Below are 13,661 nucleotides of genomic sequence, written 5' to 3'. Positions count from 1 at the left end.
GAATGTCCAAAATTAACTTATAAACATAAACATATATATATATATATATATATATATATATATATATATATAAATATAAATATAAATATATTCACAAAATGTTATCGGGCTTGGTCCATATTTGCCCCTAGCCCCCCATATAAAGCCTCTTTCAGAAAATTTGTTTTTCATCCATAAATTGCTTAAATATATCGGAACAAGGTAATATTGAAGTTGATGCTTTATTATGAAAAATAAATCACATTTGATATTCATAACTGGTGTAGGGTATCATATGGTCGGTCATGCCCGACTATACTTTCTTACTTGTTTTTCACTGATTTATTTCCTTATCTATTGTTCATAAATCCCCATGAGTTCTTCTTAAAAAAATTTGTTTAACAAAGTTTTAAAAAAAATTTTGAGATTTGAAACGGCCGTTGAAAAAATCAAACTTTTTTGACCATAGCTGACTTTAAAGTATATGTTCGCTCAAGCACGACGTTAAAATGGGAAACATCTGTCATGTTTTTTCATTAAAATAAATGCATTAATTTTATGTTTCCCTTTGAAATTCACTTTAAATATTCATATTCGCGAAAAATTATAGTTATTGTTCGCATTCGCTAAACTGAAATACGTAACATCACTAATTAAAAGATATAAAAATCGTAGTTCCCATATCGTATTCCAGACAACATATAAACGAAAAGGCGAAGGGGTAGAAATGATTTGGCAGTGTCAAATATTACACTCTTACTTGTTTAATGTTAAGGATGTGAAAATGTAATGCTTTTTTCGTAATGCGACATCTATAGTAATGCTCCCTTTTGCAAAATCTCTAATCTTAACATAAGAAGGTGCAGAATGTTTTTTGTTTAATTTGTACACAAAACGTTCTTTAAAATTAATTATTAAAATAAACTATTTTCTAAAAGTCCACAGTTCACTTACTCGTTAGATTCTAACATCGATGTTGGGCTCAAACCACTAACACTTCCAGCACCACTTTTCATCATTAGAGGTCTCATAGAAATTGCCTCGCTATAAGAACGCAACTCTTCATTAGCCTTTATATCTCTCATGTTGTTGTTTAAATTGTTCACGCCGTTAATGGCAATTGTCAACTTTTGATTAACTCTTGTCTGCATTAAGTTTCTGGTTAAATGGTTAATGCCGTCAGCCACACTACAGTGCACAGAATCATAGATGTAATCGCCTTCTAAATTTGAATCATCGGATCTCATTTGCATATCACCTGGTCCTCCGCCAATATTACCATTTACGTGAGTTTTTTGCTGATCACCATGTCGACGGAAGGAAGACCAAACGCTACCAAATAAGGTATGTTGACGCTAAAACAGTGAAATGTTCTTGTTTTTAATATAATTGATTTTATTTTAATTATTTATTTAATACATACTCTGTGCATTGGTTCCGGTTCTTCAGCAAGTTCTTCTAAATTACCCGATATTGCTCTCTTTAAAGCAGGCGATACTTCGTGCAATGTTCTCAAACCAGCTTGCAAAGTGACTGTATTATTTTCTGATACCCCTTCTTTTCCTTCTTGCTCTTTGCGTTTTTTAAAACGCCTGAAGTAATCCTGTATAAGATAGGTAGCATAAAATTTTCCTACCGTAACTTCATCGTCATTCCCGGGCGGTGGTACAACCTGATCCAGCAGTTTAGGGTTAGTTCGTTTCCAAATCTGTTTAATTGTTGCACGCAACTCAGCATTCGCATCATCGATATTACCATCTGTTTTTATACTTAATGATGTGCGTACTACAGCAAACAAAGTTGCATTAAACAATACCGTGCCATCTGAATTCAGGGGCATATTCATGGAAACCAATCTTTTGCAAGCCATGCGATGAGGACACAACTTTCCAAATCCTAAGGGTGGAGAAATTTTTCTCAATAGTGTGACTACATCCAAATGTTTGATCCGTCCCTTAGCGTCGGGATCATATTCACTCCATAAACGTATAAATTCGTCCAAATGGTGGGGACCCAAAATGGACCAATCTCTTGTCAAGTAATCAAAATTATCCATAATAACAGCAACGAAAAGATTTATAATCTATAAAGTTAAATAAACATTATATAATCAATACATTATTGGCGATGGTTGCCAGATTTTAATTTTAACTAATATATGGGGAATTTCATGTCAAGTGAGCCAACTCAAAAAATCGATTTCGACGAAATTTGCACTAAAGTTAGTACTATTGGATTGTAGGTCAGATACAAATAATCAGCTCTATCGGTGAAGAACTGCTGGAACGGACTGGACAAAGCTCTTAAAGGAAATGGTGTAAGCTTTCTTTTGATTAAAACAAATACAACAAGAACGTCTATTTTGAAAAATAGGGGAAAATTAAGTGCCAAACTTTGAAAAAAAAAAAAAATAAAAGTTAAAAAATACTTTTTTTGATGAATCCCACTCGCATCCCATTATGGGACTATAAAGCCCTTTAAGGAAATTGTATAAGTTTTCTTTTAAGCAAAAAACAGAAAAATAAAGAAAATAAAGAAATTCCCCATGTAACTTTTCAATTTTATAACAAAATTTTATATATCTGGCAACGCTGTATAAACGTTAAATAAATTTACCAAAAAACTGCAAAGAACATAAAATGATATAAAATAGGGAAAAGCAATGCTGGAACCACAATTTCCTGGATGAGAATCTGATTCTTCATCACATTTTACTTCATCGCGTGGGGAACAATCCATCATAATATCTTGCCAGGCTTCACCGGTTGCCGAACGGAACAACACCAAAACTGCTTGCGGAAATGTTTGAAAATTATTATTCCGATGTATTGCCGTATCATCGTCTAGTGCGATTTTACCAAAGACCTGTATGAATATAAAAAAAATATATTATATTAAATAATCACAGTATGCTACAGTTAAACATTACTGAATAGTTTTTTTTTATTAGAAAATATTTATATTTGCATTTTTTAAACATAGTTTCGTTCAAACATAGACAGTGTTGCCAGGTTAGGCTTTTTAAGAATAAACTACGTTTTTATTTATCATTTAGCCTAATACTTTTTTTTACACATTTTAAATAAAATCTTTGTGAAGAAATATACATTTTTCTTTTCTTTGAATATATTTTATCTGTAAAATTTACTATTTTACTTGTTATGAAATTTGATCACAACAAGCGTAATTAGGCAATATTTTTTCTAAGTGTTTTTTAGTATTTTCTCACCACTACAATAACAGTTTCTTAGCGTCTCTCTTTCTGCGCTTGGCTGATTTAAGAGGTTATAATAAAAACATTTAGAAAACCTTCTAGATTATAAAACTTTGAAAGTTTTGTAACAAACAGATTGCTTATTAAGCATATCTTTTGATTACAATTACACAGGCTGAAAAATTTTTAATTCAGAGAACAAAGTATACTTTTCTTAAGACTTAAGCTTCGCTGAATTCGAATCTGACCTTTCTTCATCACATCTTGGATTCGAGATAATCAGGCTAATTATGAACATTTAACTACCTCCGTCATCCTTAGGTAGTTGTGGATTCAATAATTTCACAAGTTATAAACAATATTTACAAGTTAGGTATGACGTTCAGAATTTATTACAAATTTAACAGAATGAGACAGAAAACTTGGTCTCAGGGTTTCGACATTTCTTAAATTTTAAAATTAGACAAATTAAAATTAGACAAATTAAATTTGGATTCTTCGGATACATTTATTGGAAGACTATACATACATATATCGTAATTTCGAAGATGTTTTGTAACAGATATTAATACAACAAGAAAGACAAAAAAGAGAATAAAAGTCGAATTATATGTATTTTTTGTGTTTACACGATTGGTATAAAACAATAACAAAGTAAGATGGAAACTGCTGATCTGATGTGACTCTGACTAAGTTTGTCATTCCGTGTGTAACACCAAGAAATATTCATCTGAGACCCAACAAAGTATATATGAAATTCTGAGTCGATTTAGTTATGTCCGTCTGTCTATCTGGTTAAAACACCAAATTCACTGAGAATACTCATTGTTGTCCTAAACAGTTTTGAAAATCATCAAAATCGGTTCATAACTTAAAAATTTATGAGTCAAAATTTCAGACTACCTCGAAAAACAATAAGTTTTTTCCCTATTCTTGAGTAGTTTTCTCAGAAACTACCAAAGATAATTCGATGAATTTTGTCACAGATTATTTTTATCTAGAGATTAATTATGTTTAAAATTGTAACAATCGATCCAAAATTTCCCATAGCCCCATACAAAGGTACATATTCCGGGATATTAATTTATCGTTAATAACTTCCTCAAATATGTATATTGGTATTAATCTCACACTAAATTAAAATCACACTACCGACTTATATCTGTAACGGTCCACAATTGGTCATAGCTCCCATATAAGGTCCACCTTCGAAAATCACTTCATTGGTAAATAAAGCTATTGGTATAAAATTTGACATGAGTGTGCTTTATGTATATATAAATCACTCTACGGAATTTTTTCCGGATGGGTCCATTATTGGTCATAGCTCCCATATAAGGTCCACATCGGAAAATCACTTAAATGTGCATAATTCTATAAGCTATAAGGGTATAACTCGACGTGAATATGTTTTGTATATATGTAGATATACATAAATCACTCAGTGAAAAATTTTCCGGATCAGTCCACAATTTTTACTAGTTCCTATATAAGAAATTCCACAATTGGTCCTAGCTTCCATATAAAGGCCACTTCCGAAAATCACTTAAATGTACACACAAAATATATTGTGACTGCAAATAATTTTAGCAATTGATGATTTTGCTACTGGGATGAATAAAAACTTGTTGGAGAAAATGAAAACCTTTTGTCGCAAGAAAATTTCCAACAATATTGAAAGTATTTGAAGTTTTTTAACAGCAAAATTATTTGTTGCAAATAGAATGACTGTTGTAGTTAAAGGCTTTCCTCTGAAATAACGGCACATTGAAAATTGCTGTTGACGTAAATGATTTGTATTTGCAGTAAAAATTATGCATTTGTCAATGACATGATTGGTAGAGTTGTACCGCTCTCAACTAAAACGCTCTTTTTTAGTGATTGAGTTAAAGGTTATACTATAACTACAAAACAATTACAATAACAAGAGGTAATTTCTTTTTTGTGATACACTAAAACAATGTGTCAATGTTGTTTTTGTAATTGAACTGTAGACGTTGTAGAACCTTTTTAATAAATCACTAAAAAAGAGCGTTTTAGTTGAGAGCGACACAACTCTAATTATTGCGATCAGTATTGTTGGTGTGAAACAAATGAAAAAGTGAGCTTTTTTGTTTTAAAATAAAAATAAAAGTGTTTCAAATAAACAAACAACAATGTTGGAAGATATTTTTCAGGAAACAATTTGTACCGTGGATTTATACAAGGAAGTGCTTGCATTGCATTTAACATTATTCCGTTTTACACAACAGAAACAGAAAAGTACAAATGCAAAATGTTGTTGGGCTCAATCCGAATGTAAATTTTATTTGAATCAAAGTCAAATTATCTTAGCATTACAGTCTTTTTTTCTATCGGGCTAAAATTTGATTTCAATCAGCGTTTAAATATGCAGCACTAGCACCACCTCTCTTGTATATGACTATAAATATGAAAGTTTATCATTTTTGTATCACTTTGCTACTAAAAATTGCAGTCATATATATTCGTATTAATATAAAAATTGCAACTCGTGTTTGCAATTTCTAGTAGCAGGCAGACATAATTGCAGGCCAACACAAATATATTTTTGTGCTTTAGCAGCGCACACTCAAATTTGTTAAACTAATATGGCGAGTATTGATGTTATTTTTGTTTGCGTTTAGTTTTTCCTAGCAGCAATGTAACTTTTTAGTTTTGCTACTGCCAGTTGTAGTTTTATTTATTATATTTTGGCAATATTGGCTGCAATTTGTAAATAAACATATGTAGGTATATATATGTAAGTACACTGTCAGTTTTATGACATTTCATGAGCTTAAATTCAGTATTACACTTCACATTTGTACGCATGTATGTATGTATGTATGTATGTATGTATGTATGTATGTATGTATGTATGTATGTATGTATGTATGTATGTATGTATGTATGTATGTATGTATGTATGTATGTATGTATGTATGTATGTATGTATGTATGTATGTATGTATGTATGTATGTATGTATGTATGTATGTATGTATGTATGTATGTATGTATGTATGTATGTATGTATGTATGTATGTATGTATGTATGTATGTATGTATGTATGTATGTATGTATGTATGTATGTATGTATGTATGTATGTATGTATGTATGTATGTATGTATGTATGTATGTATGTATGTATGTATGTATGTATGTATGTATGTATGTATGTATGTACGTATGTATGTATGTATGTATGTATGTATGTATGTATGTATGTACATATGTATGTATGTCGATATTAATATGTATATTTATTATCATCCATATATCGATGATATTCGACCTATAATATCCTGTACTGATTGACATATTAATTATTAAAATATAGTTTAAATATTCTCATAGTTTCTGTATGATATAATACAGAAAATACTACCTTGATATTTGTTTGTTTTTTTCCTTAATGTATTACACAATAATATTAACTACATTTCTTCAAAAAAAATTATATAATAATCTTCCACATTTTAACAGTGTGATTTGAATAATTTGTAAAGTAAGCTCATTAGAATTCAACGAAAAATATTTTAATTATGTGTGTTTACCCTGTTTTATACAAGGTGATTATAAATTTATTATTTCTACAACAAAAAATATTTAAAACTATCATTTGGTTATAAAATTGTTATAAGTATAAGCATATTATCTTACAACTACATTGCTCAAAAATGTTTATTCACTAGAACAAAATAATAAAAACATCTAAAGAAAGCTTTTAATTTGAGTTGTGTTTTATGGGGTAGCCATATTTTCAATACCATATACATATTTATTTAATTCATATGGAGGTTCCAAGCCCCCTAATAAAAGTCTGCTCGTTTTTTTCCAATGTTCATAATGAAGTTAAAGTTTTTCGTCAAAATTAGAAGATTCTGACTCTAATAGTTTCCGAGAAAAACGATTTCTGTATTCAATTCATATGGGAGGTGCCACTATGTTTATTTTACAAACTATTTTTTATGTTGCGAAAAATAATTATCCTTAATTAGAGATTGTGGTAACACTGGTATAACTGTTTATTCATAAAATAAAATATAAAAAAAACAATAAATAAATTTGCAGCTAGCAGTTGCAAAACAAAATTTAATTGCTGCTAGGAAAAACTCAGCGCAAATAAAAATATCATCAATACTAGCCATATTAGTTTACCAGATGTGAGTGTGCGCTGCTATAGCACAAAAATATATTTTTTTCTTGTACAAAAACAAGAGATTAATACTGTTCATTCCTGCTGCTAGAGATTGCAGTGTAACGTCGCAATTTTTCTAGTTAAACATAAAAACAGAACGGCAATATTTAGTAGCAATGTTTTTTAAATCTGAAAAAGTTTAAATATTCTTAGTATGACTAGTGATAAAAATGTGTATTTTGCGGCAAATGCTGACTAATATATTAGTAAAAGTAAACACTGATTTCAATAAATTTTGTGTATATAGTCACATTAATGACATGGTCAATTTTATTAGATTTAAATGTCTCTGTTGAACAATTTCATATAAAAAGATTACTTTATAGTCCATTTTTCATATAAGCACTTTTCACATATATGCCATCTATCCCTCGCTATTAAAAGTCATGTTATATGAAACAACTTCACGATATTGTCACATATAATTTTTTTTTTAATATCATAAATGAACTAGTAACTATCCAAATGAAGAAGTTTTTGTTGAAGAAAAACGATTTTCGATTAAAGAAATTTTAAATACAGTAGATATTTTGCGACATTTTTGCTTAGATCAGGATATAAATTCAAATTTTTTATTTGACAAAAATAGAAGATAAAACTGTAACCAACATCCTCAACCTAAAACAGATAAAAATTAATGATTTTTTTTGAATAATATAAACAATATTTTTTAATGTTATGAATTTATGAAAGCGGTAGGGGTATATTGATTTTGTCATTCCGTTTGTAACACATCGAAATATTGGTCATAGACCAACAAAATTGATCCTACCCCCCATTTAAGGTCGCCTTCAGAATATGATTTTAAAGCTCATTACTGCCACAAAATAGCGAGTACAGCGATGAAATTCGACATGAACAAGTTTTATGGGAACTGAAATCTTTCTACCGATTTTGATGAAGATGGGTCGATAACTAAACCTACCCCCCCCCCCCCCCCCCATTTAAGGACCACTTTAGAAAATTGCTTTAACTCTCAATAGTTACTTATATATAAGATTCGGCATGGCCGAATATAACACTCTTACTTGTTAATTTTTTTATATTCACAAAAAATTAATATAAGATTTTCTTTATAAGCACATTGTGGCATATACAAAAAATTTTGTTTATAATCACTTTAGCGATATAGTCCTCTATTTGTGTGCAATTAAGGGTTGTGACTATAAGCGAAAAGTACTGTACATACATATATACATAAATCATTCAGGAAAATTTTCCGCATCGGTTCATAATTGGTTATAGTTCCCATATAAGGTCTACTTCCGAAAATTACTTATCAGCTCAATTTCATTGACAATCAAAGTTATCGGAATAAAATTCGACATTAATGTATTTTTTGTATATATAAATCATTACACAGAATATTTTCAGTATCCGTCCATAATTTGCTCCCATATAAGGTTCACTTCTGAAAATCACTTAATTAAACTCGACATGAGTATGTTTTGTGTATAGATAAATCATTTTGCTTATTTTTTTCGAATTGGCCCATTATTGGTCATAGTTCCTATATAATTTAGTTCTACGAATTTTTTTAGTATCAACAGGATCGGCACATAATAGGTCAGAGAATAATCGGTCGGTATCTGAAAATCACTTAATACAAATGTTTCTGGACCTAATCGAAATTAGTTACATACATGCATAAAGAAGTTACTAAATACAGAAGTTTTCGCTTATAGTCCACAACTACAGTTGCACAATTTTTGTGAACTATAAGCGAATTAGGACTATAATCGAATTTCTTTTTAAGCCACTTTATGGCCTATAACTGAATCCTGATATACACATTTTGAACTATGTACTCAATAAAACCACTTTTTTAAACAAAATAAAAGCTTATTGTTATAAAAAACAAAAAACTTAAATTATGGAATCCATTTTAAGGCCTGCATTCAGAAAGAAGAATGTAAAACAACATTTAAAATTTTATATGAAAAACAATAACTAAAACTGAGTAGTTTTCATACAAAATTTTAAAAATTGTTTTCTGTTATTTTTTCGGAATTCGGGCATAAGTCTTTGGATGACTAAATCAAACACAAGATAGATATCAATTTCTATATGAAATATAAATTGCGAATTGTTAAACATTTTTAAAAGAATTCTGTAATCTTAGATTGTTTCTTTTTTAAAGAATTTAAAGTGATTCTATTTTTTCAAAAAATAAGTTTGCCAGTTTGTTTAAAAAAGTATTAAAGAACAGGGTGGACTATATGAAATATTTTTTCTATACAATATTAGTTATGCATGCAAAGAACATTTCGCCTTTAAACGAAAATGGACTATAGGCGAAGTGTACTTAAGAACAAATAATTTGTATGAAATTCGAAAAGAAATCTGCAAGTGAATAGGGTTTTTTTGGCTTACATCCGTTTTTGGCCTTTAAGCGGAATAGACTATAAGCAATAAGTACGTATCTTAATTACGGAAATGAAACATATGCTTGGTTTTATATACTTACGTAAATTTTCTTTCCTTAGTACTATATATCTGGCCCTAAAACTTTAACAATTTATAAAATACTATCTAAAACTTGACATGCTTTGCTACTCCTGTCGATATAAAATGAAAAGTATTCAAAATAAATTGAAATACATTTCTGTTTAGGAAAATTTTATTAGAATTTGTTTGTCACTATCCAAAACTCTAAAGTAATAAGACAAAGAAAGTTTGATATTTAAAGTATTTTATTGATTAATTTATATTTATATATATTATTTCTTGATAATTATTTCTTATTCCTAAAAATAAAATTTACAAAATTACTAAAATATAATTGACTTAATACTTACAATTGAAATTTTTCTTAATAATTATTTCCTATTCTAAAGCCTTCGTTTTCCCCTCAAAAATTCTACAGGATAATTGACGACATCATCATTATTTGTAACAGTATCGATGGATTTATATGTTATTAAAATACCATCGATTCTAATCAAAATAATATTATTGATACAAATAACGTCAATGTTCTTGGGTGCCAGTAATATGCGCACACATAACCACTGCCTATTTTTCTTAACATTAAATGCATAATCTTTAGAAAATTGAGTTTTCAATGGTAATTTGAGTGCAGAATGGGTAGTTCTGCCTCCATCTAAAAGTGTTGCTGCAATACCTGATGATGCAATGGTTAAGGCAATATTCTTTTGTGATCGAACGCTACATAAAATCAATGAGATGAGAAAGGTTTTGTATTGTATGCCATTATCTGCTCTGGTTGTAGATGCGGTAAATTTTCTGCAAGCAAATTCTCTAAATCTTGTGGATTGTAACCCATTTCACGCTGCAGATCTCGGTCATTTGCTCTAAATAATAATATGAATACTTACTACAGTGACTTTTACAAAATTTGAGACTACAGCTGTTTTAGTTTCCAAGATACATTAATTTAAGTATTTTCTTTATCTTCATATCTCTAAGCTATACCAAGTGTGTTTTGCTATCCTAAAGTTATAATAATTAAAAAACTTCCTTTAAGATTTTTGAAGATTCTAGATCTTACAGTTTCCCAGATATACGAATTTTTGCATTTAATTTATATGAAAGGTGCCAAGCCCATATTGAATGTCAGAGTTCTTCGTGCAAAATTGAGGATTCTAGCTCTAATAGCATTCCAGATGCACGAATTTTTGTACTTAATTCATATGGGAGGTACCAAGACTGCCTAAAAGTTGCTAGTCCGCCCATTTTTGTCCTAAACATTCAATTTGATACTTAAGTTCTTCCGAAAAAATGAGGACTATAGCTGCTATATTTTCTCATATATACAATTTAAGATTTTCTTTATATGGGAGGTGGCACGCCCAAAAACTCTCCCTTTTATAGATTCTCATTAACTCCGGGCTCCACATGCTTATAATCATGTTTCTAAGATCATATTATAGGATCATATATTATTTATTATTTATTTCAACTTAATCCTAAGAATAAATTCTAAGTCTAAGAAAAGTAGCATAGAGCCTAGCATCTGCGGCCATCAGCTCGCATATTATAAAAAAAACAAGAAGTACCAATTAAAAAACGAAAAAGTACCAAAAAATAGTCCTTTGTACCGGAGCACAGTGGGGCAGAATGGAAATTTTTTGGAAATAAATCTGGCATTTCTAAACGGCTGATCCGATCGGGATAAAATTTGGCGTGAGCGTAGCCAAGGAGTATTCGAGTTTAAGTTTTGAAGATGAACCCTGCAGATGCCCCAGGGACGGCGCTGTGGCGGCTCAAAGTAGGGTACCTACGATATGTAAAATTTTTAAACTCGTGCCATTTTTTTGTTTTTCACCCAAATACAAAGATTTTTATATTTTGTGAAAGCGCTCGACGAGATCTTGAAAAAACATGCTTGGACATACTACTTATCTCTTATAATATCCGAGTTATAGGCATTTAAAAATTTAGTGATACAAAATTTACCATACCTTGGTCCGCCTTTTTTTGAATACCGGGCGTAATTTTAGACCAAATGGACTCAATTTTTTCTTGTTAGTTAGACAACAAAATTTCCAATAATATACAAAAAATTTCAGATCAATATCATTTACAGATCCAAAAATATACGTTTTTTAATTTAAAAATTCAAAAAATTTTAGATTTTTGGCGTTTTTTTTGCCAAAAATGTGTCTTAACTCTTTTATTAATAAAATAAAATTTTTATTAAGAACATATAACAATTTTATAGTTTTCTAAAAGGTATCTTTACGCAGAACGCTTTGGCGTAAAAAACTTGTCCTATTTTTTGAAAATGTTGCCACTGCGTCCTTCCGAATATGACCTATTTTTTATCAAAACTTCAACTTTGGGCGACATGTTCTAAAATCCCAAAGCTGGGATCAGAAAACTGAAAGCAGTTTTGGAAACCTCAATATGTTTTCTATTTACTCCAAAAGTATTTTCCCAGCCCTGAAAGAAATGTGGACCCTATGGGCAAAAAAGTAAAAAATCCCATTTTTGGGATTTTCATTCCTATTTTTGGGAATTGCGGGATGCCCTTTGACCTTTTCAATTTTTTTTTGCATATTCTTATTTGAAATGACAAATTTAACAAGCGTTGAAAATTTCATTGAGTTTTGTTCATAAATAAAGATTTTGTCATATATTACATATTTGTTTAATTTCTAAAACTATGATTTATATCAAAATTTTAATAGGATCGCAGATAGCTACAACAATTTAGTCCATATTTATCCCTTAATATCATTTTTTAGTTAGATATGGAAATTCTCGACACTTTACAAGCCAATATCTCAATTACATTCAAAAATATATTCATTTAAACCTGTGTCCTTTAATTTCATCTTTTTCATATTTTAGTATTAAGTATGACAGCACATATTTAAATCTTATATTTACCTATTTTCTATTTGTTTGCTTATCCTTATAATTGAAAGGTCCTATTATGCTTAAATTTTCAAAAATGTATAACTATTTTTTACCTAAATTTTTTCGACGATCATTTCGTTCTGTTTCGTTTATGATCATGTAGGTAAAAATATACAGGTAATGATAATTTCGATTCATTCACTAATAAGAAATATCAATGACTGAATTACAGGTTATAGTAATATAGTCCTAAATGTTAATAGGTAGACAATTCGTAATTTTTTACTTTGGAATACCTGTATCGGAAATGACAAGAATTGGTATATAAGTAAACTTCTCAGATTTTAAGTACCATATTTAATAAATCTACAATGAAGATTACATTAAAGTACGAAGAGTTGTGTTCCGTTTTATGGAGTGTGTCTTCAAAAGGGCCAGAAAGAATTGAAGACATTTCAAATTATATAAAAACTACATATAGTAGAAAAGTAGACAAAACAGGCATATCAAAAATTGAAAACTTTTTAAAACTTTTTGATGTAAAAAGTAAGTCTGTGGATGGAAATCAAAAGAAATTTCGATTAAAATTTTGTAGTTGGATGGAAACTACTACGGAAATCTCAACTTACAACACATCAACAGGAGCGCCTTGCAAGTCATACGAAGACTTATGTTCAAGGTAAAAAAAAAGAGGGTCACACAAAAACTTTTTTCAATCTCAAATGAGGAAATTGCTGATACATTTAACGAAATGCTGAAAAAGGAAAACCAACATATGGATGTCGTACATATTGCAACTATTCTTCCTAATGCATCACCAAAACGACTTAAGCGAATTGTGGAAAGTATACCAACTCCAACATCATAATCAAATTTTACTGAAGAGGAAGCAATAGCGCTTATGTTGGAACTGGGTCTCAGTCGAAATAAGTACCAAATAT

General features: G+C 29.7%; 1 protein-coding gene across 1 annotated transcript in view; it reads right to left on the bottom strand.

Annotated features, from left to right (window-relative positions):
- LOC119605426 (muscle calcium channel subunit alpha-1-like) overlaps nt 1-13,661 on the bottom strand; it is a 310,164-nt gene that overhangs the window by 69,192 nt on the left and 227,311 nt on the right. The window contains exons 12-14 of the mRNA XM_037958526.1: nt 2,596-2,844; nt 1,403-2,062; nt 934-1,334 (exon numbers count right to left, since the gene is read on the bottom strand). Of these exons, the coding sequence (XP_037814454.1) occupies nt 934-1,334; nt 1,403-2,062; nt 2,596-2,844 (1,310 nt within the window). The remainder of the gene's footprint in view (nt 1-933; nt 1,335-1,402; nt 2,063-2,595; nt 2,845-13,661) is intronic.

The sequence above is a fragment of the Lucilia sericata genome, unplaced genomic scaffold (genome assembly GCF_015586225.1).
Source record: "Lucilia sericata isolate MDLA Ls3-8-SP2 unplaced genomic scaffold, ASM1558622v1 Contig000484F_arrow, whole genome shotgun sequence".
Taxonomy (NCBI): Eukaryota; Metazoa; Arthropoda; class Insecta; order Diptera; family Calliphoridae; genus Lucilia; species Lucilia sericata.
This window is presented reverse-complemented; position numbering and strand designations above follow the sequence as displayed.